Source organism: Leopardus geoffroyi, chromosome X (assembly GCF_018350155.1).
Source record: "Leopardus geoffroyi isolate Oge1 chromosome X, O.geoffroyi_Oge1_pat1.0, whole genome shotgun sequence".
NCBI lineage: Eukaryota > Metazoa > Chordata > Mammalia > Carnivora > Felidae > Leopardus > Leopardus geoffroyi.
The window spans coordinates 1,673,034-1,700,259 of NC_059343.1; the positions used below are offsets into that span (position 1 = coordinate 1,673,034).

The 27,226-nt window shown below is 45.0% G+C and overlaps 1 protein-coding gene across 2 annotated transcripts in view; it reads left to right on the forward strand.

Moving 5' to 3' along the window:
* The window catches only part of ARSF (arylsulfatase F), a 30,383-nt gene extending 3,491 nt beyond the window's left edge, over positions 1 to 26,892 (forward strand). Inside the window, exons 1-11 of one of the 2 annotated variants that reach the window (XM_045471888.1) lie at positions 3,427 to 3,591; positions 4,474 to 4,537; positions 5,540 to 5,689; positions 7,152 to 7,273; positions 8,512 to 8,634; positions 11,590 to 12,013; positions 16,079 to 16,215; positions 19,882 to 20,016; positions 21,763 to 21,925; positions 25,770 to 25,891; positions 26,283 to 26,892. In XM_045471888.1, the coding sequence (XP_045327844.1) occupies positions 4,527 to 4,537; positions 5,540 to 5,689; positions 7,152 to 7,273; positions 8,512 to 8,634; positions 11,590 to 12,013; positions 16,079 to 16,215; positions 19,882 to 20,016; positions 21,763 to 21,925; positions 25,770 to 25,891; positions 26,283 to 26,650 (1,755 nt within the window). In that variant the 5' untranslated portion in view covers positions 3,427 to 3,591; positions 4,474 to 4,526 and the 3' untranslated portion in view covers positions 26,651 to 26,892. Of the gene's footprint in view, positions 1 to 3,426; positions 3,592 to 4,473; positions 4,538 to 5,539; positions 5,690 to 7,151; positions 7,274 to 8,511; positions 8,635 to 11,589; positions 12,014 to 16,078; positions 16,216 to 19,881; positions 20,017 to 21,762; positions 21,926 to 25,769; positions 25,892 to 26,282 lie in introns of those variants that run through there. The other variant, XM_045471889.1, reaches the window with a different exon arrangement.
* Positions 26,893 to 27,226: the final 334 nt, after the last annotated feature.

Sequence of the window (27,226 nt, forward strand, 5' to 3'; positions counted from 1 at the left end):
GTTGGGCTGTTCCCCGGGGGTTTGGATGCCTCCTGAGCGTGTGGACCCTCCCACTGTCCTGCCTCACAGCCTCCTCCCCGCGGGACGTACACGTGTCCCATTGGAGGGGATGGGAGCTGTGAGGGAATTTGCCATCCAAACCATTGACTGTGCCATCCACGTGTTGTTTCTTTTATAAACAACAGCAAGACCTCATCCTTTCCTTCTTGTGGTTCTTATGTTCATTGGGCAGAACTCCCAACACCAGAGTGTGGTATCATAGGCACACAGAGACACAACGTTCATGTGCACCACAAAGGGACACACGAAAACACATCCATGCACAAACACACATGCACACACATATGCGCTCACACACCCAGGTATCCGGACGCATAGATACATCCTTATATGCACACACATGGTCCGTTTTCAAAAAAAAGAAAAAGAAATCCTGTCATCTCGGTTTGCTGAGACGTTTTTTCAAGAAGGCTCCACGCTGGTCACGGACCTTGAAGTCATGACTCTGAGGTCAAGATCTGAGCTGAGACCAAGAGTCGGATGCTTAACCGACTGAGCCATCCAGGTGCCCCAAGGGATTTGTTTGTTTTTTTAGTGGTGGATGTTTATGAATTGTGTCAAGTGGTCTGACGATGACTTTGACCGCTGAGGTCAGGTATTACATTAACCAGTTTCATACTGGTGATCTTCGAAGCCTTCAAAGTGATCTGCTCTCAGAGCCGTAGCTCACTGTCTATGGGGTTGCTTGGCATGACACCAGATGCCCGAGTTAGATTTGGATTCCGGATAAGCAACACGTCCTTTTCCCCGTGTGAGCTTACCCATGCAGTGTCTGGGACATGTTGCATGAAAATGAACATGGCTCGTTTCGTTGACATTCACAGTGAGCTGGGCATCTACTTGCTAAATCTGCAATCCTATGAGCTTGGGATTTCACCCCGTGTGTTATAGAGCAATCCGTTTAGTGTCTCCCGAGAGCCTGCGTGGATGGGGCTGACGTCAAGGGTAGTGGCTGCGGGACGCACGCCTTTGTGTGCTGTGCTAACACGGGCATGTTGTTCTTCAAGTCTATCCTGGTCTGCGAGCCTGGGTGCAGATTGTGGCAGCATCGGCATGGGCAGTGTTTCCCGGGAGGAGACTTCTTTGCCCCGGCTGGCTGTCGGGTCCCGAAGCCAGGACTCAGCCTCACTGCCATGGCCCATTGGGAGGAATCGAACACACTTCTCCAGGACCACTAGAGACGCAAATGGTTTCCTACAGTGGCTTTGAGGGAACCAGCCGATGTATCTGTATTGTCACATTTTCTTTATGATTGATGTTGGCTGCTTTTCAAACGTGTTTCTTCCAAACACAGCAAGCTGCTTCTTTATCTGGGGCGTAAATCACGGAGCAGGTGTCCTTTGGGGTGTGCCAGGATCCAAGTGCTGGGTGGCGATGGCTAAGTTCCCAGCGTTTTTACGATTTCTAATTTATGATTTTCTCCTGTCCTGTGTGCATTTCTCCGAGCAACCCCGCACCCTCTTGGACCTTCAGTCCAAGACTTACCTTTCCAAGATCCCTCCAACTCCTCAGCATCCCGGGTAGAATTCCTTCCATGTTCTCATCTGTGTCCTCATTTCAACCGAGGATGCATTCAGCTGTTCCTGTGTGATCTTTTATCCCACCTTGTCACTTCTACGTTTCCCTCCTGTTCTGGAATTCAAGAGTCTCTGTTGAGCAACAAGGCATTGCACTCAGCTTTATAATGCCGATGTGTACTGTAGATATCAAATGCTTCGCTGGCATCTGCTAAAATTTCATCGCACGAATGTAGTTTTGCTCAAAGGTGCAACCACTAGGTCTCCAACTTCGGTGGGGGGAGTCTCACTACTTTCCATACAGGGTTATTCTGAGTGTGTTGTTTATTGCAAACATGATGTGCGTGTGAAGGCTTCCCTGAAACTGGATATGGATAGGCAACGTTGTTATGTCAGAAAGGCAGAGGAGGGTTTGTGCTTGTTTGCTTGGTTTGGCCCAGACTGTGGTCCACATCAGAGAGGAGCGGAACCCTCGTGTTCTCATGGACTTTGCTCGCCTCACTAATTAATCATCGGTTATCTGGCTGACGCATGTTTCACGTCTAGATCTGGTTATGCGTCACTTGGGATGGTTTGCGGAAACTTCCCCACCTGATCGTCTTGAAGCATGATGATGCTAACCCCTTTTTAGGGAGACACCCCAAATTATCAAGGGACGTGGGCAGGGACACTACGCCCAACAGGATCATGAATGGTTGCCTCTACTCAACATCATGTTCAAGTGTCCTGTTAGGGCTTATATCTTAAGATTCATGTATGTCTCAAGAGGGACTCGGGAGGCTCAGTCAGTTAAGTATCTCAGTTCCGCTCAGGTCATGATCTTGCGGTCCAGGAGTTCGAGCCCCACATCAGGCTTTGTGCTGACAGCTCAGAGCCTGGAGCTGCCTCTCCACTGCTCATGTTCTGTCTCTCTTTATCTTTCAAAATTGAATAAACATTAAGAAAAGATTCATGTATGTCTTTCAAGGATAGTAGCCAAGTGCCACATGGTATATTGGTATGCCCTCTGTGGTACGCATTCTGGAGAATGGGTTCAGAACTTCTTAACACATGATTTTTGGTCTTTTTAGACAATTCCAATGCAGAGTTCCCCAGGGAACAAAGGTACCCTGGGGATAATCTGTATGTTGGGTCTGACGGTCCAGGATCTGGTATCTAGAGTTGATGGAGTCATGCGGTAGCACCTTGAATAAAATATCCCATCTCAAACACACACACACACACACACACACACACACACACACACACACTATGTTCTGGTGAAACAGGGCTCTATGATGACAATCTGTGTAGCTAATCCCCAGGCAAACTGCTCTGGTTTGTTTAACTGGGTGTTCGTGATATTTTCTTCAGGGGTAGGATGACAATGCCTTGGTTCTTATGCACCCAGATCTGTCCATCATGTGGAAGAGTGGCTGTTTCACTCTGCTTCAGTTAGTGCATAATGGCGATGTTGACAAATAGTAGGTCCACGAGCCCCCAGATTACTCCCCAAACTTTCCCTTGCGAAACAGAATTCAGAAATAAGCCTGGGGGTCAGGGAGACGTCTTTTCTCTCCGTTAGTTGGGTTCACAGATCGCCCCGAGTCAATGCCAGTGTTCCTGAAGTCATCAGAATCCAACGGACAGGATCCAACAATGACTCTTCTGGAGGAGGGCTGGCCTTTTCCGTCTTGATGAATCATTTTGGTGCTAGTCACAGATAAGAACACTCAGTTACTGCAAGGAAGGTTGCACGTGTTTCGCTGACTGTAATTCCCCCCCTCCCTTCCCTGGACTTGTATCAGGAGATGCAAATCAGGGAGGCAAATCAGGTTGCCTCATTTGTGTCTCACAAATCTGAACCATCCGGGTGGGCAGAGCGTGGACCGGCCTCCCCATCACAGAGACAGGTGGTAAGAGGAGGCTGACGTTCAGCTGAAAGACTCCAGGCGGCTGCTGAGGAGAGCCAAGTGTTCTTGAAGACCTCCTTCTTGTTTTGTCCCAGACATCAGGTAGACCACACTGTGGACCGGTGAGTCAAGGAAGCTTTGTGAGGCTGCACGTGTGGGACACTTCGCACTTCTCGCTTAGTTTCTGTCATCATGGGAAGAGGTGGGATTTTGGACAACCCTTTGGCTGACTCTTCTCTAGAACCCAACGGACCAGCTTAGGCGTTGAAAGGTTGATTCCAAACCAGTGTTTGTTTGAGTCACCTTCTCTCCATTCTCCCTGCTTCCTTTCCGTTTCTTAGCCAACGGCTCGTTCTCTGTGGTCTCTGGTGGCATCTCGTTTGGGGCAAGACAGATTGATAAAGAAGTCGGTTCTTGTTATGTTCTCCATATTATCTTAAGTACAAATTGGAGTAATAGCTTGCATGTGGGAGATGGGTATCTGTTTTCTTTCACTGCAATATATTTCGCTGTTGTATCATGTGCTTATCGTAGCTCCCACCCTCTTTATATGCAAGGATTAGCTATTCATAGGTTACCATAGAGTCGTGTGAATTTGCGCTGACACAAAACCCAAGTAGTAGCTTCATTGAAGTAATTACCTCTCTTCAGGGGACCCAAATTCATCCCACCTAGACGTTCTGAGCATAAGCCCTTGTGTTCAGCTGCTCCTCAAGACTCTACTGGCATCCAGGCGTGTTTTAGTAAAGCTTTAGAGACTAAGCCAATTGTCTCAAGAGACAGAAAGAAGGAGGTGGACCCAGGACTTGGCACCTAAGGATGAGCTCCTTAAAAATAAACTATGAGCAGTAGATCATTAATGATGGAAAGGTCATATCTTGATAGATTTGGAAAACCAGTTTGAAATGTTGGAAGTAGAAATAATGGCTTTGTAATCTCATGAGGGTTTCATAATGGGGACTCATGTAATGAGTGTGGCAATAACACACGTTTATGTTTTTCAGCACATTTTTCGTCTGGCCAAAGAAAATAATAGGAAGCCACTCGGCACTGTATCATGAAGCTCAGGTGAGGGAAGTTGCTGTTGTGCAAGTGTGTTGAATCTAATGGACCCTCTGGGGACATCTGTGAATTCCCCAGATTTATAGATTCTGTTATTTATAGGTGACAGCCATTCCTGGGTAGGGTTGGTCATAGATGTCTACACTGATGTTCTGGATTCAGTAAGTCTAAGACAAAATAGGTGAAATGATGTCAAAACAGGATGCGAGAAAAGCAACTCAATATGGCTAGTGTTGTCTCCAAATGTTTATACAAAGGTTCTGGGAGCAGAGGAAGGTTCGTGACCCTTTGTCTCCTCCCTCCCAGAGGAAATCTTTGAGGTGGGTCTTCAGACATGAATAAAAACCAGACGGAGATGATACAACGAATAGTTCAAGCACCCAATATTCATTACCTGCTAATTGAGTAGGGACCCGGTGGGAAGGGTATTATATATTTCTCCGGGAAAATGGGGATTTTGTTGGGGACTGAGCAAAATCGCGAAGCAGACTAAACTAGTCTTCAGATTCCAGGGTGCTCCTTTTCCACCATTCAGGTCTTCAACCATGTTCTCCCTTCTCCTTTGCCCTGGGGTTGGTTTCTCTTTGTTTGGCTTGCTGTCTTCCTTCCCTCCAACCAAATGTCCCTTCAGCAAAACTCTGTGCCCACCCGCGTTTGAATTCCAGTGCAAAGGAAAGTCGGCGGGCTCCTTCTTCCAGGGATGTGATCTCAGGAGTTTTACTGCCCCTGACGTAAGAAATGCTTTGTCTTCAAGTAAATGATTTCAGACTTCATGTCCTGGAGGAGCATTTTGTGTGTGTGAGCAGGAAACCCAGGGGAGCCTCTTCTTTGCGCGTTGTGGGCCCCATTCGACAGTGGCAGTCAATGCTTGGGAGGAGACATTCTCGAGGCCCGCCTGTTCCTCGGGAGATTGCCTGGTCTCCCGTGAGCCCTGCTGCATTCACGGGGACACGGTAACGGGAAGTAGCTCTTGAAGCCATCCTTGTAAAATCCATTGTCCCTTCTCAGGATCCTCGCCATCGCTCTGTCTTGGACGTGTTTACTCCTAAGCCCACGTGGGGCCCAGGAGGTGCATGAGGACAAGCCGAATATTGTCCTGATGATAGTGGACGATCTTGGGATCGGTGACTTGGGCTGCTTTGGCAATGACACGATGAGGTATGGCTTCGAGTTGAGCTGTGCTATTTCACTTGTTGTCTAGGCTTGGGAGGTTGATAACGTTTTATGACTACATCATGTGGAAAGCCAAACTCATGGGATGGAATTTGCCTTTAAAAGAAGCCAATAACATTAAAATCAGGACCGTCTGGACTTGAATCTTGATTCTGCACTTACTGGTTCTGAAATCTGGCACAAGTCACTTGACTTCTGTGTGTCTTTCTTATCTTTCTTATCGGTCAAGCGTGCAGGTGAGCAGTGTACAGGTGTGGGCTCACATATGCAAGGCATTTAGAGTAGTTACCTACCATGTCATGAGCCCTCTGCGATATGCACTTTTATGATGAGGGACGATTTTTACGCATACTTTTTCTTGGCGGGACTGGACATTGCACCCTTCCTAATTCTGGAAGCCAACAGACCTTTTACGGTGAGGTGCTTGTATTGTAAGAATGGGCATTCTGAAGGAAAAAAATGTACATGAAATAGACTCAGAGCTTTGTGGTAGGCAACAAAACAAAACATGGTAGGCCATGTACATGAGTAATGCCTACGCCAAGGCTTAGGAGCGCATCAGGGCAAGACGTGTGAAGTCTATACGTGGAATTCAACAATTCCACGTTGTCCCATCTTCTCTCTTATGAAGAAAGCCAGGTCTCATTACATTTTATTGGCTTCCAGCCAGGGGGCTGTCTCTCTTCTGTACAGTCTGTCTGATTTTCTGCAACCTCCACACACCTTTCTAGGGAATCATGAGGCAGAGGTTGCAAACTTTGTCTGGAGCAAAGACGTCTGTCTATAGAACCTGTGCATTGAACTTGTCTTTGGGTCTGTTAGTAGCTAGGCATAACTAAGGTCTGTAAGTCATTAGCCTTAATTCATCAGCCCATAAACACAGAAGTTTTTTTACATATATTTTATTTTAAAGAAATTTTAATGTTTATTTATTTTTGAGAGAGAGAGAGACACAGAGAGAGAGAGAGAGAGAGAGAGAGAGTGGGGGAGGGGCAGAGAGAGACACAGAATCCAAAGCCAGCTCCAGGCTCTGAGCTGTCAGCAGAGGCTCCAATGCAGGGCTTGAACCCATGAACCTGTAAGATCATGACCTGAGCTGAAGTCAGATGCTCAACTGACTGAGCCACCCGGGTGCCCCAATTTTACATGTATCTTAAAAGGCAGTGCCATTAAATGTACTCATTGAATATATGCAGTAGATACCACATTGCAGAACCGAATTATATCGACTGTGCAATACACAGCCACTGCCAAAAACCTCAGCTGTGTTTTCTCCACGATGCGGGCAGAAACCAGGAAATTAGGCCCTGTGTGCAGTTACTTTTGCTCTGATTCTGAGCTCAGGGAATCACAGCAAACAGAGCTGTTGGTTTCTGTCTCTCTCTCTCTCTCTCTCTCTCTGTCCCCTCTTGTCCCCTCTGCAATTCCCCTCTGTCTCTCTTTCCAGGACTCCTAACATCGACCGCTTAGCAAGGGAAGGCGTACAACTGAAACACCACATCTCCGCAGCGTCAATGTGCACCCCAAGCCGGGCCGCCTTCCTCACGGGAAGATACCCCATCCGATCAGGTGTGTAGATGGACGCGCCTCTGCTACTCTCTGTGAACATGTTAAGCCACGAGGAAGTGAGTAGGCGACTAGGTCATTTCGAAAAGTTTGCCCCAAAAAGGGCAGACACACGTCCATGCACACACAGCTGCGGACGTCTGTGCGGAAAGCACTGCTCTCCTAGTCAACCCAAGCCCACCCTGCGTGGCTGAGTTATGTCTATTCTCCTAGAGTTGAATGTTTCTCCTCGGTGGCCTGCAATCGGGCATAGGCAGGACTTTCCATCCCAGGGCAAGAACGAGAAGCTGTCTCAGAAGGACTTAACGTACAGAACACGCCTACGCTAATCCGGGCTGTCATGAGGATGTCCCAGCACAATGTCTCAAACGTTCAGCACCCATTTCAACCATTGTATGGATGCAACAGGCTTTGCTTATCTGTCCCTTGATTGACTAACCACTGGATTGTTTCTGGCTTTAGGCTCTTACGAAAAGTTCTGTTGTGTACTTGCCCAGACACATGTTTGACTCATTTTCAGATCTTTTGAGGTTGATGATATCCGGCTTAGCGGGTGCTAGGGCGCATCAGGTCCAGTGAACGTTAAACTCTTTATTCTTTTTTTCTTCTTGTAGTAAACTTCTATGGGATTTGACTCTTTTTTCTTCTGTGCTGCTCACTTTATATAAATTCGGAGAAGTTCAAAACCTAGATGTCCACTTGTCCCGGATGCCCCAGTGTTGGGTTTTTCACAGACATTTGGCTTATCTGTCTTTTCTACAAATACTAAAACTTATTATCAGAAACACACACACACACACACACACACACACATTGTAGGATTTCAGGTTTTCGTGATTTCATTTTTTGGCTCTTTTACTGACACAATGATCCCCCTGCCAAGAGTAGGCCGGTGTTAGTGGTTCAGTCACGCGTGTCTACTGAAATGACACCCTGTCCTGTTGTAAATTTGCAAGAGGCTACGTGTAGAGTGTTATTTGAGTGGTGTGCTTGTGCGTATCTGGTAGTGTCGTGCGTGTGCGTGCAAGCGGGTAAAGGGGTGCGTCATGGGGACCGGTGTGAGTTCTGTCTGCGGGACGTGATTTTCCTCGCCCACGTGATGGTTTTGTTGATTCTCTCTTGTCATGTCTGCGTCTTCCAGCTCCTGAACTCCCCGTGACTCCCTCTCCTCTCCATCTCACGGGGACCTACTCACTGTGCGTGCCTTCTGCTTTTTGCTTTTCTTTTCCCATCCCGTCTAGGAATGGTTTCTAACAGAGTGAGCCGTGTGATCTCCACGCTCGGAGCTCCTGCCGGACTCCCTCGCAATGAGACAACATTTGCAGCCTTACTGAAGAGGCAAGGGTATCGTACGGCATTGATAGGTAAGAAGCGACCACGGGCATGCCGCGTTGACACAAAGGAATCATCTGCGTCGTTCTATGCTCGATGTGGTTTTCTTGGAAACCCTTTGTTTCCAAAGGAGCATGCACCTTGGCTGTGGCAGAGAAGGCCCTCCGTGTGATATCGACTCTATATCCACCAGTCTGTGGGCTACCCGTGAGCTTTCTCTTTACTTTCCAAAATTAACCCTGCTTAATCTATCATACGGTCTTTCCCAAGGAAACGTGTTCCCTGTGTCCTCCAGAATTCTTCATCATGCTTTGTTCACCTGGGACCATCTGCCCTAATGCCCCCTGACCAACACACACACTTCTTCCTAAACGACGCCCGTTCACTCTTTTCAGACAGAATTCAGGCATGACGGAAGACCGCCTCCCACCAGACCCCCAGTCCTTGCCAGATGGCCACCCCACGTGCTCCTGTATAATCCTGTGTTCTTCGTCTTTGCATAGAACTCTGTACGATACTGGGATTTCTACATTATTCTCTGCAGACTCTGGAATACGTCATCCCATTCACCACACATCACTTGTGAAATGTGACAAGCGCTCTCAAGAACACACAAATAGCTTTACGCATCATTAACTTCTTATAGAGTGTCACCTAATGACTCCGTAAAAACTCTATGCCCTATAACCATCACCCAAATAGAAAAAAAAATTATCTAAAAACTGACTTTTGAGAAATGTCAACACCTTGTATCTGTCACCCCAATCAAGTGCAGCTACACCTACCGTCTTTATTTGAGAGCCTGGGTTTCAATTGGCTTGAGAATAACATCCTAGTTTAAAGTTTATTTATTTATTTATTTTGAGAGAGAAAGAGAGAGAGAGTGAGAGAGCAGGGGAGAGGGGCAGAGAAAGAGGGAGAGAGAGAATCCCAAGTAGGCTCTGTGCTGTCAGTGACGGTAAGATCATGACTTAAGCCAAGAGTTGGACGCTTAACTGACTGAACCACCTGGGTATCTCCAGAATAACATGCTATTTTCTTTTCTTGTCTTGTCTTGTCTTGTCTTTTCTTCTTATTTATTATTGAGAGACAGAAAGAGACAGAGCATGAGCAGGGGAGGGGCAGAGAAAGGAGGAGACACAGAATCGGAAGCAGGCTCCAGGCTCTGAGGTGTCAGCACAGAGCCCGATGTGGGACTCGAACTCACAAACTGTGAGATCATAACCTGATCCGAAGTCAGACGCTTAACTGACTGAGACACCCAGGCGCCCCTAACATGCTATTTGAAATTGACTTTTGTAACCAATTTGACATTGATCAGAGAAAACAGTCTTCATGGAGGTGCAGGACAGAAAAGCCTGGGCCAGTAGTCCTGGTTCTCATGTGCTTACTCCCTCACGTGCTCTGAGATGTGAATCTGTGCATCCTTCATGTGGCCCTAACTCCATGGGGGGAACCATTAACGGTTTAGTGGATACACATGATCAGATTCTGTTACAGTCCTCATGTTAACAGGACAAACATGGATCTTTCTGTTACCATTCAAAACGTGTGGCAAGTTTTATCAAATAAAGTTCAGTGAGGTTTAGTGGGAGACTCTGGCATTTCCAGCCAGCCATCTATCCAACCATCTCTTCATGCATGCCTGGTCCATTCTCCATCATTTATCTATATCTACTAACTATCTGTCATCTACCTATCTATCTATCTATCTATCTATCCATCTATCTATTCTCTGTATCTATCTGTTACCTATGTGTCCATCCATCCATCCACCCACACATCCACTCATCTATCATATATCTATCTATCCACCTATGTATGCATATATACATTACCCATCTGTTTGCCATGATTTTATTTGTATTTATCATTATCTATCTATGTACTATCTCCACCCACCCACCATCTATTCATCATGTATCATTTATCTTACCTCTATCATTTATCTTTATGGCTATAATTTACATCTATCTATCTATCTATCTAATCTATCCATCATCCAACCGTGCATCCATCTATCCCTCCATCATATCCATCCCTCCATCCATCCATCATATCTACCTATATATCCATCCACCATATCTATCATCTATCTACCCATCGTATCTATCTATATATGTATCCATCCATCCATCCATCCATCCATCGATCTATCCATCCATCATATCCATCCATCCATCCATCCATCCACCCATTCATCCATCATATCTATCCATCCATAATATCTATCTATCTATCCATCATATCTATCTATCTATCTATCTATCTGTCTATCTAATCTATCCATTGTCCATCCATCCATCCATTCATCCATCCAACCATCCATCCATCTATCCATCCATCCATCATATTTACCTATATATCCATCCACCATATCTATCATCTATCTACCCATCGTATCTATCTATATATGTATCCATTCATCCATCCATCCATCCCATCTATCCATCCATCATATCCATCCATCCATCCATCCATCCATCCATTCATCCATCATATCTATCCATCCATAATATCTATCTATCTATCCATCATATCTATCTATCTATCCATCATATCTATCTATCTATCTATCTATCTAATCTATCCATTGTCCATCCATCCATCCATCCATCCACCCATACATCTATCCATTCATCTGCCACTCATGTATCCATCTATCCATCTTATATCATATGTATCTCATCATCTAATATCTATTTATCTACTTACCTACTCACCTGTCTATCCATCATCTATAGTCTACACTGACTCTCTCATGTCTTCATCTTTGTGGCTATGACTTTTTTTCTTCCTGTGAACGAGACACTGCCCAGTTCACATCCTTGCTGCAGACTCACAAGTGTGTTTTCCTCCCTTTAATTTTCATCCTATTTGGTCACTCACAACCAGGTCTTGACACAGATTTTTGTGCAGTAGAGAAGTCACACAGTGTTGGTGGTGTGTGTGCATATTATGCATTATTTGTCTGTTTGTCATTTCAGGCAAATGGCACGAAGGCTTAAACTGTGATTCCCGACATGACCACTGCCATCACCCATATAATTATGGGTTTGATTACTTCTATGGCATGCCATTCACTCTGTTTGAACCTTGCTGGCCGGATCCCTCGCGTGACACGGAATTAGCCATCGGGGGCAAAGTCTGGCTCTGCATTCAGCTGGTCGCCGTTGCTGCACTCACGGCTGCCTTGGGGAAGCTGAGTCGCTTGATCTGTCTTCCCTGGTCCTTCATCTTCTCCATGATTCTTTTTATTTTTCTGCTGGGCTACTTTTGGTTCTCCAGTTACAAATCCCCTCTGTACTGGGATTGCCTCCTCATGCGCGAGCACGAGATCACTGAACAGCCGATGAAGGCAGAGCGTGCTGGCTCCATCATGGTGAAGGAGGCGACTTCATTTATGGAAAGGTAAAGGTCATTTTCTTTCAAAATCCATGTATTTTAATGGATTTAACAATGAGTATTTTAAAGACAGGAGTCTTTTTAAAACATATATATACATATATATATATATATTTTTTTTTTTTTTAACGTGAAATTTATTGTCAAATTGGTTTCCTTACAACACCCAGTGCTTATCCCAACAGGTGCACTCCTCAATGCCCATCACCCACTTTCCCTCTCCGCCACCCCCCCCCCCCCATCAACCCTCAGTTTGTTCTCTGTCTCTTATGGTTTGGCCCCTTCCCTCTCTTTTTTTTTCTCCTTCCCCTCCCCCATGGTCTTCTGTTAATTTTCTTAGGATCCACATAAGAGTGAAAACATATGGTATCTGTCTTTCTCTGACTGACTTATTTCACTTAGCACAACAATCTCCAGTTGCATCCACATTGCTACAAAAGGCGATATTTCATTTCTCATTGCCACGTAGTATTCCATTGTGTATATAAACCACAATTTCTTTATCCATTCATCAGTTGATGGACATTTAGGCTCTTTCCATAATTTGGCTATTGTTGAGAGTGCTGCTATAAACATTGGGGTACAAGGGCCCCTATGCATCAGCTCTCCTGTATCCCTTGGATAAATTCCTAGCAGTGCTATTGCTGGGTCGTAGGGTAGATCTATTGTTAATTTTTTGAGGAACCTGTACAGTTTTCCAGAGTGGCTGCACCAGTTTGCATTCCCACCAACAGTGCAAGAGGGTTCCCGTTTCTCCACATCCTCGCCAGCATCTATAGTCTCCTGATTTGCTCATTTTAGCCCCTGTGACTGGCATGACGTGATATCTCAGTGTGGTTTTGATTTGTATTTCCCTGATGAGGATTGACGTTGAGCATCTTTTCATGTGCCTGTTGGCCATTTGGATAAGACAGGAGTCTTTTAAAAACCATAAGAGAATGAGTGTTTTTTTAAAAATAAAAGGTGATGGTTTGAACAATGTTGACTTAAGAAATGGAATATTGCTAGTTAGGGCTAGACAATACAGTAGTGCGTGTTTTGGGGTTCACATGGACTCTTCAGGAAGTGCCTGAGGAGGCGGTATCTCATTTGAGCTCCTCTTATCTCTTATTAAAATCACAATATCTCTGTTGGCCTCGAAATTCAGATTTGGTCATACCAAGCAGGTAGACTCACGCTAGACGGAGACTTACAAAACTGGCTTATTAATTTGCAATGCATATTGTTTGTATGTTAATGTACAATGGGAAATGTATTTGCCAGGAAACAGATAGTAGAGTAAGTTGGCCATTGCATTTTTTTTTTTCCTGTTAAGGAAAAAAACTTTTTGAGAGGTTAAAATCAGAGGACTTATCGCTGAGCATGTGATACATAGGGATTTTATTCAGCTTAGGGCAGTGGTGATCGTTAGAAAGTCCTATGCATCCCGAACATAATCACTGGAAAGTTTTCAAGGGAGCCACATTTAGAAACATCTAGCTGATGGATCTTTTTTTAGAAAAAGGCTGTGAACACATTTTTTGCTCACCTTTTGTCTTTACTGATCACCATCCTGGGGTCTGGGCTTCAAGGACAAGTACACATTTAGTGATGACATTAGATATACAAGCCCATGATAAGAAATAGGGTAATGGGCATTAGTTCAGGGTGCTATCAGTCCAAACTGTAGGAACCTTCCAATATATCAGGGAAGCCAAACTTGAGAAGACATGTTAACTAAATCCTGAAAGGTAAGCAAGAACAAGATGAACAAGGGGCCAGGCATTCCCAAATGAAGCTGAAGCAGAAGGAAGATAGGTCCTCCACTAAGCAGGGGCACACAGAACGCAAATGCCACTCTGAGAAACTTTGGCTGCGATGAGATATGGAAATGCAAAGAAAGGGGAAAAAATGAGTTAAAAAAGCAGTTGTGCCATGGTGAGTTGGATTAGGGTAGTGTGAAATGGAATTCCCTAGAACCTTCACATCCATCCGGAAGCCCAGAAGCTGATGTTACTTTGGAATCGGGTGTTTGGAGATGTGATTTGTGAAGATGAGGTCATCACAGGGTAGGGATCTGTAAGCTGGTGTGTTTGACTGCCCTGTAGAGTTGATTGGTGATATAAAGGATCTTGGGCCATGTGTGGCTAGCTTTGTCCTTACCCCATAGGCCACGAGGACACAAAACTAATTTATACTCTCAGAGAGAGAGAGAGAGATCAAACCGTCTTTGCCTTGTAGATGCAATGCAATGGCTGGTTTCATCAGGGCAAACGCCTTATTCCCTGGTAACTTCCACATGTGCAGAGGCATAGATGTGCAGAGGGACACACTGGCAGGTTGCAAGGTGGGTCCGTCACACTGAAAGCTCAAGACGAGCGATTCTGTTCCACTCATGCTGTTGCTTACCATTTACATTAGTACATCAGGAACAAATGCTGGGGTGTGGAAATGGACTTCCGTCACCAAAACCTGTGCTGAGTTTCAGAAGGTCTATACGATCTATCATGGCACCATGTCGAAGGGGAATGGGGACCCAAAGATTCGGAAGCCATTCTGTTGACTAGCGATGTGGCCGTGAACAGGTGCCATAGATTCGAGATTGCTAGAGATCACTTTTATCTGGATTCTCAGCGTGTGAGTTTCCTCTGGCTGCTGGAACACATTTCCGCAAGTGGGGGTGGCTCAGAGCATCACAGATTTGTTATTTGATGGTTCTGGAGGTCAGGAACCCCAAACTCATCTTATGGCACTGAAATCAAGGCTTTGGGTGGACGAGCTCATTCTGGGAGGCTTTAGGGAAGAGTGTTCTTTGTTCCAGGTTGGAGAGACTGCAGACTTTCCTTGGCTTCTAGCTCTCTCCCTGCATCTCTCCTTCTATTACCTCCTACCCACATCACGTTTGTCTGATTTTGTCCTTATTGCCTCCCTCTCGCAAGGAACCTTGTAATTGCATTGGGTCCACACCCAGAGAATCCAGGATTATCCACCCACTGTCTCAGGATCCTGAACCTGATTGCATCTACAGATTCCCTTTGGCCATGCAAGGCGGCGTCTGTATAATCTCATTCTTCACTAGCACATATAGCAGCTTCCTCGGGCTCCAAGGACAAAGTACCAGAAACGGAAGGGCTTGAAACAGCAGAAACGTACTCTCTGTGAGCTGTGGACACTGGAAAAGTCCCAAAGGAAGGTGTCAGCTGGGCTGTGCTCCCTGCGAATGTCGCGAGGGGAGCATCGTTCCTGGCGTCGTCTAGCTTCTGGTGGCTGCTGTCGGTGCTGGGTGTTCCTTGGCATGTCCCTACATGACCCTGACCTCTGCCTCTGATTTCCCAAAGCCTCCTTCCCCTGTGTGCGTTTCCATATCTGCGAACCATCCGTTTCTTTGAAGGACACCTGTTCTTGCATTCTGGTCCCACCCTACCCCGGGATGACCTCATCTCCACTAATTACATCCCCAAAGACTCCACTGGCAATGCCATGACATTCTGAGCTTCCAGATGGGCATCACTTTGGGAGGGATGCCAGCCATTCTGCCCAGCTCACCACGGTGCAACTTGATGATGATGATGATGACGATTTCATTATGTCCCCTCATGACATGTTGTCAGAGGAGCAATTTCCCAAAGACTCGCATTTGAGTCTTGCACTGCCCTGTTTAGCTGAGGACCTGCCTTCCCAGAGGATCATCAGGGCTCGAAGGAGGTCAGCCTTGTCTTCTCTGTCCTCACAGGAAGGGCCAAAGGTGTGGGGACAGCTTGCCAAGATGTCTCTGTGCGTGCTTGCTCGTGGGTTGTGAAAGAGTTGGCATCCCTTGGGTCTGTTGGATGTGACTCTGGCCTGCAGATTTCGTCAGCCCTGGGAAAGCATGGGGCTGTGCCAGGCGGGGTCACTGAGGACTGCAGCCGTCCCGCACGTGTCCCCGGGGGCGGTCCGGACGCTGGGGGATGCTGGAGTCCAGCGCAGCCACAATGCCGCCTGGTGCGTGCATCCCCTCTCTTAGGGCAGGCAGAGGAGGGACGGTCTCGCTAACGGTGGTTCCCTTTCCCGGACTTTGCAAACTCGCGAGCCACGTCATTGATGTGTCCTCAGGCACCGTGAGGGACCGTTCCTTCTTGTGTTCTCCTTTCTGCACGTCCACGTGCCGCTTCCCACAACCACCGAGTTCATCGGCACCAGCAAGCACGGCTTGTATGGGGACAACGTTGAGGAGATGGACTTCATGGTGGGTAAGTGGCACAGGACGCAGGGACACGGGAAGCCCGGGCTTTGATAGTCGAGGACAGCCTCATGCGGCCCCCCGGCCAGCCTCAATGATGCCACAGGTGCCAGCCCTCGACACACCTCCCACCAAAGCACGCTCAGCGCTTCCCCGTCAGTGAGAGTCCCGGTGTTTCTGTCACACGTGTGTCAGTTGGCACATCAGGTTCAGCGTTTCCTCCGGGGAACACAGAAACGTGCGCGAGGCTGGCCTCCCCGGTGGGCAGCATGAAATGCATTTCGGGGAACAGAGAGAGACGCCTTGGAAATCAAGCTTGTCAATTCACAGTCTTCAAAATACAGAAATGATTGAGACATTATTAGAAATAGAAATAGTATTGAACGAAATACAGGCACACAGGTCTGTGTTTATGCAGGCATAGGTATGCGTGTGTGTGTATGTGTGTGTGTGTGTGTCTGAAACTAACTCCAACTGAGGATGGGGTCAGTAGAAACAAAAAAAAGAACAAAAACAAATTCGATCTGCTTTCATATTGTAAATCAATATAAAGTGTTCGAAATATCTAAGCGTGGGTACTCACGGGCCGTGTATATGCTGTCTGTCCAGGCAGACCTGAGCCTTCAGGATAAATAATCACGTTTCCATATGTCATTTCAGAAATAGTAAAAAAAAAAAAGTTTATTTTTCTCCAACATACCCACCCTGGAAACTATATCAAAACCCCAACTCCCAAAAATCTCTGATCTCCGTGTTACAATGTTTTCTTTGTTAGGTTTTCTTGGTTTCCGCCTGTAGGAGTCTGAGGGCTTACAGGATGCATTAGAAGAACCTAACCATGTTTCCTCGTCTCCCTCCATATAACTTCCTGCCCTACACCACCTGCCACTTCACAGGTGTTTGGAAAGCTCCAGAAATTCCCCACCCCCACCCCATCTGGCTTCCTGGTTCCTCAAACCTGCCTAGAGGCTTTCAATGCAAATAACATCCCTTACTCGACCCAGGGGAAATCCTCTGGTTGGTACCTAGTTAGTAAGGCATCCAAAATGAGTCCCAGAGAATTTAGTAGCTCAGAGCAGGTTCATGGAGAACGGGAGGGGACGGTGAGAGTCCAGAGTGAGGCGGATGGATGGGACAGACGAGCAGAAGGAGAGGCTTGGCTGGCCCTGTGCGCAGAGCAGTGGTGATGGCTGGGAGTGGGTTATGGGTTGGGTGTGTTGGGCAGGTCCCCTGGGCAGGGCGGCAGGAGCCCAGGAGAGGCCACAATTGTCTGAGAAAATCATACCGCACACACACATCTCAGGACAAGTCACAACATGCTCATTTAAAGCGTAAGTGGCGTCTGGGTGGTTCAGTCAGTTATGAGTCCGACTCTTGGTTTCGGCTCTGGTCATGATCTCATGGTTCGTGAGTTGTCTGCTGTCTGCACAGAGCCCCTCTGGGATCCTCTGTCTCCCTCTCTCTGCCTCTGCCCCACTTGTGCTCGCTTTCTCAAAAATATAACAAAAAAATTATGAATTAGGGAGTAACCATGAAAATACATGATGTCCAACATCAACTTAAATATATACTTCACATATATAATATATAACATAAAATGTAATGATATAACATGTACATAGATCATTAGTAATTGTATATGCTGTACTATATAATACAACAAATGCATGGATCATCAGTATATTATATTATTAATAGCATGCTCAATTAATAAGTACTATAGCAATAATATATAATAATATAGGCATTAAGATAACATGTAAGATATTGAGAGGCACCTGGGTGGCTCAGTCGGTTAACGTCCGACTTCGGCTCAGGTCGTGGTCTTACATTTCATGAGTTCGAGCCCCTCGTTGGGCTCTGTGCTGACAGCTCAGAGCCTGGAACCTGCTTCGGATTCTGTGCTCTGCCCCTCCCCTGCTCACACTCTGTCTCTCTCTGTCTCAAAAATAAATAAACATTAAAAAAAGATATTGAGATCATTATATAGTATACTCCTAGTATAGAATTAGTGTAATAGTATACTTAGTTTATTATGCTTATATATATACGTATATACTCTAATACGCATGTACATGCATAAATACGTGACAGTGTTTCTCTGTTAAAAACACACACCAAAAGTAATACTTTCTCTTTATGTTAAAAATAACCCATTTCAAGATACAGTGGGTGATAGGCTACCATTCATAGTAGCTCCAATACCCATTATCAATATAGAGAAATATGTTCAGAAAGTAGGTGACCACATTGAAGACACCTGACTCCTACAAGAAGACTTTCACGAATGGAAATATACCAGGTTCTGGGTGGGCACAGTGACTCTTATAAAATATTAGTGATTCCAAAATTAATATCGAGGCCCAAGTCGAGTCTAATGAAAGTCTTAATTACTCTTACATGGCGAGCCCTCCTTACCAAGTGCCTGAGGGACATCTGACAGGACACCAGTTGAAGGAAAGTGTCAAGTCTCAGTTTTATGGTTGCAAAGAAAGCACTATCGAAAATAAACCTTAAAACACTAAATGACATGCAGAAGATTTGACTTTCAGATCAGGGATGCCGAAACAGGTAGCCGCGAAGACGGTCCAATGAGGAGGAGAATGTAGGAGGGAGGTCACTAACGCACAGTGGCAGGGATGGGATGCATCAGGCAAAATTGGTGTTGGGGGTTGCATTGAGCTGCCCCCCACCCAAAAAAAGGTCCACGTTGTAAGTGCTGGAATCTGTTACGTGCGACAGTGTTTGGAAATAGAGGCTTTGCAGATGGAATCAAGGTTTGGTGAGGTCATAAGAGTGGGTGCTTGCAGGAAGGGACAGGTGACCTTGCAAGAAGATAAGAGGTGCAAGAGACCCACAGAGGATGTGTGTGCCGTGTGAAGGCCCAGACACGTGCACATGTGCGCACACACACACAGACACACACACACACGGATCACAATAGCACATGAGCACAGAGCTAGTAAAACACAGGGAAGTCACGACACAGGCAAAGAGCGCTAGGCCTCACGAAATGTCAAAAACGTACCCAAAAGTAGAATGCCTGAGGCTCCTTGCAAACAGAGGAACGATTAGCATCAATGTAATGTTTCATTCCTGAATAAAGGAGCCCATGGAAATCGAGAATAGAAACAATGACGCCCCCAAAAGAAAAATCAGCAAAAGCAAAACATGACTTAGGGGTCACCAATATAAATGTTGGCATCTGCATCACAAAGTCTTTAAAAAATAAATACGATTAAGCAATAATATAGCAATGGGTAATAGTAATGATAACAAAAAATAAATCAATTTTTATTAGTAATGTAACATAATCGTCCGACCAACACGAGATGTGGAGGAGGAATTGAGAAGAAGTTCACAACCACACACTGTTCTGGAGCTCACACTATCACCCCCCGTAAGCGGGGCGCGTCGTGAATGAGAAACATTTCTGCAATGACTCCCGCAGAAGAAACACAGACTAACATTATAGCCCAAGGCTCATCATGACATTCATTACACGTGTCCCTTTTCTTCTCTTTTCTTTTCTTTTCTTTCTTTCTTTCTTTCTTTCTTTCTTTCTTTCTTTCTTTCTTTCTTCTTTTCCTTCCTTCCTTCCTTCCTTCCTTCCTTCCTTCCTTCCTTCCCTTCTTCCTTCCTTCTTTCCTTCTTTCTTTCTTTTTTACTATTCCAGGCAAGCTTCTTGATGCCATTGATGATTTTGGTGTGAGGAACCACACGCTCGTCTACTTTACATCAGACCACGGCGGACATTTGGAGGCACGGGTGGGCCACGCCCAGGTCGGGGGATGGAACGGAATATACAAAGGTGAGGAGGGGGATGGTGAGCCGGGTCTGGTTGTAAGTAAGCTCTCTCGTGCTCATGATAATGGAAATCTGTGAACTGAACGGATGGATGCATGAAAAAGTGAACAAGTTCATTTTGTTTGGCTCTGGGTAAAATAACCAAGGAAATTGACCTTACGTTTGCCACGACTTCTGGGGAAATTAGCCCCCAGGGTTGGTACTCTGCTGAAGGGACATCTAGAAATCTGCCTGCCTGGAAACCCTGTGAGGTTGTAAAGTATTACCATAACCATGTGCCTTTGCACAACTCTGCCAATGAACTGAATATCTATCTACTCATTGATTACATTTATAAGGCTGTCGAAAGAAGACTCGACATGGAAAAATCTGGTAGCCAGGGTATGGAGGACAAAAAGCAGAGGCTCCTGGGTTATTAAGGAAGATTCGGTGCTGTCTTGTAAGGATATGGCTTAGCACACACAGAAGCAAGCATGTCTCTGGTTGTGTCATTAAATGCACAGGTAATGACTCCTTGTCCTGATGCGACATTTAGTGCATGAAAACACGTTCCATTAGGCCATGTTGTCCTGGTGTGTATAATACGTACCCTGGTGTGAAGAGAAAATTGTCTGGAAAATGTTCAGTACGTATTAGCATGGGTATTGAAAGGCAGTTCAAAGTGTTTTCCAGAGGAAAATGTTAATGATATTCATGCTTTCCTATTGAATGCAGAACAACTGAATCTGTAATTGTATGAACGATAATAATACAGATTCAGTAGGAAATAATGTTTTTGTGTGGATAGGGTCGTCCCTGTCTCAGTCTGGCTGTGGGGCATCAGTGCACAAGTGCAGTGCACGCTTAGGAAATCAAATAAATCCCATAAGGAAATTGGGATTTCAATTTCAATTTCAAATTCTTGAAATTCTATTTTTGCCTATCAGGATATTTTTTAAAAATCTCCATTTCTGAACATGCTGTGCTTGAGTAATTTAATGAAATAATAAGAATCCATGAACACCGTAGGATGGCCATTCTTCCTGGTTTGCTCAAGGGAATCCTGGTTTATGCCTGTTGTCGCGGGGTCATTGCTGACGCCTACGTGCATTCTCTAGAATGCCCTGGGTTGGGTAATAAATTTGCATAAACCCATACTATTCCATTCAACGTGCGTTCATGCGTTCTGGATTCAGCAGTGACCAAAAGTAATGAATCCCTGCCTTCAGGGAATTTACGTTGTCGTGAAAGGTGGCATACCAGGAAAAAGAAAAGAATGAGTAAATTCTAGGATATGTTAGTAAATCTACACACAAAAAAAAAAGCCTGAAAAAATTCTAGGATGGGGCTGTCATTTGATCAGAAGTGTGCCTGCAGAAATGACAGAGAGAGTACCTCTGGAGCAAAGGTGTGAAGGAGGCTGGGGCCGAGGCAGGTGTATACGTGGGGTAACAGCCGTACAGGTGAAGGCAATAGCCAGTGCTAATACGCCATATTGAATGTGATCAGTTATTCAATTGAACACCTATCAGCAGCCCAAGGAAAAGGAATTGCATGGACACGTACCGGTGACCCGTTCAGAGTTCTGCACAGTGCTGGCTCCAAGCACATCGTCCGTGCTATTAATTTTTAAATTCACTTGAGTACATTTTAAATACATCTGAATACACTTAAGTATATTTTAAATAGTAGAAATACATTTCAAATACATTTTTAAACACTTTTGCCCCCACGACTGTTTTACCTGGACGTCTGTCGCCTCACCCTGTAGGTGGGAAAGGCATGGCCGGCTGGGAAGGTGGCATCCGCGTCCCGGGACTGGTCCGCTGGCCGGGAAGGTTACCAGCTGGGAAAGTGATCGAGGAACCGACGAGTATGATGGACGTTTTCCCCACGCTGGCGGCCGTGTCAGGAAGCACGGTCCCTCAGGACAGGTGATGTCATACCGTCTGTTCACGCCATTGTGGTTCTCAGAGCGTTCGGGACACAGGCAGCATACTCTGTCTCAACACGTACCTAAAAGATTTAGGTTCGTGCGTGGCTGTGCCTCTTGAACATCATGGGTGCACAAGACACCGGTCTCAGACACTGTGCGGTGTTCCCTGGGGAGGTTTGGGGATGAGCACGTGGTGAAACACGCCTCCGTGCAAGAGACACAACAGTCCCCTGGATTCTGCTGCGCAAGATCCGGAGGCTGATGTGAAGGTAAGACGTTGCATGGATACTCGAATGCCTATCGTGATTTTCAGTCCCACCAGGAGGAGACCCTTCCTACTGAATCCTGACACTCCCTGGAGACAACGGACCAAGGCAACATTGCAGGCGCCTTTTGGATAGTTTATTCTAAGTGGCTCCAACCCACTGACACGTCTTCATCATAAGCCCAAAGACTGATTGTAATGTTTCCATATTCACCTAGTTCTGAAGGAAAGTAAAATAAATCCCAAAGCAAATTAGAAACAGCAGCAAAGAAAGACCAACTTATTTTTTTTTAACCTTCACTTTAGGGAGTAATAGGACTTATGGAGAATTTATATAAAATAGTAACAGAATACAATTCTGGTCTCCTAAGAAATATATTTATTGATTTGAGCTAAATGATCCATTATTTTTAGAGAGAGAGAGAGAGAGGGAGACACAGAATTCAAAGCAGGCTTCAGGGGCTCTGAGCTGTCAGCACAGAGCCTGATGTGGGGCTTGAACTCACGAACCACGAGATCATGACCTGAGCCGAAGTTGGGTTCTTAACCAACTGAGCCATCCAGGCTCCCCTAAATGATCCATTTTTTTTTTTAAACCATAGTAATATTAGTGAAGAAGCAGTGTTTTTTTTTTAAAGTAGGCTTCATGACCAGTGAGGAGTCCAACACGGGGTTTGAACTCAAAAACCATGAGATCAAGAGCTCCTGAGCTGAGATCAAGAGTCGGACCCGTAACTGACTGAGCCACCCAGGTGCCCCTGTACCTTTTTATTTAATTGAGCTGATCCCAGTCATAAAAATAATTTTCTAAGACATCAGTGGGGTGCACTGACTTTGGGACATTGGTATAATCTATATATTGGGCTCAAAGTGTTCTGCAGAATTACCACCCCAAGAAACATTGTCTTCTGATCTCTGATTAGGATTTCCTTCATAGAATTGATTTGCTTTTTATTTTTTGCAGAATTAGTTTTAAAAACATCTTATCTTTATTCCCGGTACTTTTTTTACTCTTCAGTGGAAAACTGAGCTGAGAGGCTCCATGAGATTCTGAAAGGCATGTGTGATTTGGAGAAAGAAACTTGACTTTTATGATGAAAGTTGCATTGGATGTTTGCACAGAGGTCTTTGGGTAGATATCAATTTTTATTTCTTTGGAGTAAATGACCAAGAGCAGGAAATCTGGGTCGTAGTATCAATAAATGTTTATGAGAAATTTTCAGATGGACTTTCAAAATGGCAGCCCCATTTGGCATTCCCACCAGCGATATGTATGATTTCCAGTGGCTCCACATTCTTGGCCACCCTTGCTATGGCCATTCTTTTCCATCTTATATAATAACTATGCAGTTGAATCTGATCATGCTGTTAATTTGTGTTTCCCTAAGGACTAATGGTGTTGGACACATCTCCATGTGCTTATTGGTCCATCCGTGTCCATTCTTTGCCAAGTGTCTGTTCCAATCATTTGTCCATTTTTGTTTTGTTAAACTGGGCATTTTATTTTCTTCTTGTTGAATTGTAAGAGTTCTTTATATATTCGGAACACAAGTTTTTCATCAGATCTGCATTTTGCCAGTCCTATCTTCCGTTCTGTGGCTTCTGTTCATTCTCTTAGCTTGTTATTTTAAAAGCAGTTTTCAATTTTGATAAGGGTCAATTTACTTTTTTTTAATTTTTTTTAAATTTTTAAAAATTTTTTGTAAATATTTATTTGTTTGTTTGTTTGTTTTTTTTTTTGAGAGATATTTCATGCACTCAAGCAGGGGAAGGGCAGAGAAGAGAGAGAGGATCCCAAGCAGGCTCCATGCTCAGCACGGAGCCCGATGCTGGGCTTGATCACCCCAATTGTGAGATCGTGACCTGAGCTGAAACCAAGAGTTGGGTGCTTAACCAACTGGCCATGCAGGCACCTCTTTTGTTCTTTTATAGATTGTAATTTTTGTAATATATCTAAATCGCATTTTTCTATTCAAAGGCCACAAAGACTTCCTGCTATGATTTCTTCTTGTGCGTTTTTTTTTTTTTTTTTTCCAGTTTCAGGTTTTACATTTAGGCTTATGGTCCATATTGAGATGATGTTTTATATAGTGTGAGGTATGGGTTGAGATTTATTTTTCCTGCATTTAGATATTTAATTGTTCTAGTGACATTTATGGAAAGACAGTTCTTCCTTGACTAGATAACCTTGCACATTTGTTGAGAATCAACTGACCGACATATGTATTGGTCTGTTTCTTGGATTGTCTCCTGCTTCACCGATTCATATGCCCACCCTTGTGACCTTACTACACTGGCTTGATTAGCCTTTCTTTGTACTAAATTTTGGAATGATTTAGTAGGAATCCTCAAACTAGTTCCTTCTTTTTTTTTTTTTCCAATATATGAAATTTATTGTCAAATTGGTTTCCATACAACACCCAGTGCTCATCCCAAAAGGTGCCCTCCTCAATACCCATCACCCACCCTCCCCTCCCTCCCACCCCCCATCAATGCTCAGTTTGTTCTCAGTTTTTAAGAGTCTCTTATGCTTTGGCCTCTCCCACTCTAACCTCTTTTTTTTTTCCTTCCCCTCCCCCATGGGTTTCTGTTAAGTTTCTCAGGATCCACATAAGAGTGAAACCTTTTTAACAATTATTTGTGTGTTCTCCCATGTAAATTTTAGAACACGTTGCTCACTTTGTGCAAAAGACCCTTTAGGGATTTTGGTTGAGTTTGTATTAAATCTACAGATCAGCTTGTTGAAAATTGACATCTTAACAATTTTGCGTCTTCCAGTCTATGGACAGTGTACATCTCTTGGACATTCAGTTCTCTTATCAGATGTTTTGTGGCTTTGGGACACAAAATTTTAACATTGGAAACCATGTTTTGTGATGCTGTAGTGAATGCTAGTTTAAAAAAATGGATTTCCTAGGTGTTCATTGCTAGGATATGGAGCTAAAATTCTATACTTGTGACCTTGCTAAGCTGAATTAGTGCACAGTAACTCTTAAGGGATTATCAACACAGGCAACCATTGTATCTGAGAATGAAGAGAGTGTTCATTCTTTCATGATCATTTTTAGGATTATCTGACACTTATTATTGCATTTCTTATGACAAGGTAGCTTTTATTATTACTGTTTTCTAACATGAGGTAGAAGATCCTTTTTTCTAATATAAGAGAAAAAGTATAAGATTTTTTAGAGGTTCTATAAGATTTCCTGTAAAAGTAGAAAGGCAATTGCACATGAAATTGTGCTTTGGTTGTATTTTGTTGTTGAATGTTTGTCTTTGAATGTTTATTTTTGAGAGAGAGAGAGACAGCAGGGGAGGGGCAGAGAGCTAGAGAAAGAGAGAAAGGGCAGGAGAGAGTCAGAGAGAGAGAGAGAGAGAGAGAGAGAGAATCCCAAACAGGCTATTGCAGAACCTGATGTAGGGCTCGAACTCATGAACCACGAGATTATGACCGGAGTCGAAATCAAGAGTCAGACGCTTAACTGATGGAGCCATCCAGGCGTCCCATGAATGTCATCCTTCAAACAGCCCAGTGGTCAGCTTCCCCTTGCCTGATGCCCTTTGCGTGTGTTTGCAGGGTGATCGATGGCCAGGACCTCATGCCTTTGCTTCAGGGAGATGTCGAGCGCTCAGAGCATGAGTTCTTGTTCCACTACTGTGGTGCCTTTCTCCACGCAGCACGCTGGCATCCAAAGGACAGTGAGTACATGAGCCCCTGCTTGCTATGGACGCCAAGATTATAGCCACTCAAGTCCATTCTCAACACTTTGTTGAGACAAGTCCATTTATTCTAGGGTGGCCACTGAAAACACCTTCTTTGAAATCATTCTAAGAATCACTGTCTTTAGGAAGGTAGGGGGTCATCTATAAGAAATAATACGTTTTGAGATGCATAACGTGTGACAGATTCCAAGGATATGTAAAAGTATACCAGGGGAGTCTGATTTCTTAGTGTTGTTCTAAGGGTGGAATGACATTTAGCCTTAACCTGTGGGCAAGGAGGAAGAACAGGGAAAATGCCTGAGAAGGTAGAACACAAGATGGGTTGGCACACGGGTTGGATGTCGCTGACGTGTCTTTTCTCGTCCAGGTGAGGCAGTGTGGAAGGTTCATTACGTGACACCTGTGTTCCAGCCGCCAGGAGCTCAAGGCTGCTATGAGACCCAATATTGCCGATGTTCGGGAAAACTGGTCACCTACCATGACCCTCCTCTGCTCTTTGACCTCACAAGGGACCCCTCTGAGTCCACACCTCTGACGCCAGACACGGAGCCCTCTTACAACGTGGTGATCCAGACGGTGGCCAACGCTGTGAAGGAACACAAGAAAAGCATCATTCCTGTCCAGCACCAGATTTCCGAATTGAATCAGGGCAACATATGGCTCAAGCCTTGCTGTGGGGTGTTCCCATTTTGTCTGTGTGACACAGAAGGGAACACATCTGCCGTGGGGGCATGAGGAAAACATGGAGCACAGGCAGACAAAGTCAACGGATCGTGGCACCTGCAAAATTTCAAGGAAGGAATGGGAGAGCCCGTGGGTTCGTCTTCTGTTCCAGATTACTAAATGCCCATTGGTGGTGATGCTATGTGTCAACTTCTTCTCTGTTCTTGGGGATAAATGTGTATCTAGGTCCTGTGTGCACCGTTGATGGGGAAACAAAAAAAAAATCAACCATTAAAGAATAATCATTGAAATTATGATTGAATTTGTATTGAGTCATTGAAATAATTGGGTAGTTGAAAAATAATATGGATTAAATAATAACGCATTGAAAAGAACTAGCCTAGAGTCCCGGTAGGCTGCTGAGCCAACGGATTTATCTTCATCCACAGAAACTGAATGGGGAGTAGTCCATCCAAGGCTTGGGAGGGGCAGGTGCGTGGATTTCCCCCTGAGGATGTGCCAGAGATGTGATGGAGTCTAACTTTCCCTCCATGATTTGGGTAGGAGTCCTTGCCCGAGTTTGCTTGGGCTGCCTTGATAGATCGCCACAATCAAGACACCTGCACGGCTGTGCTCCCTCTGCAGCTA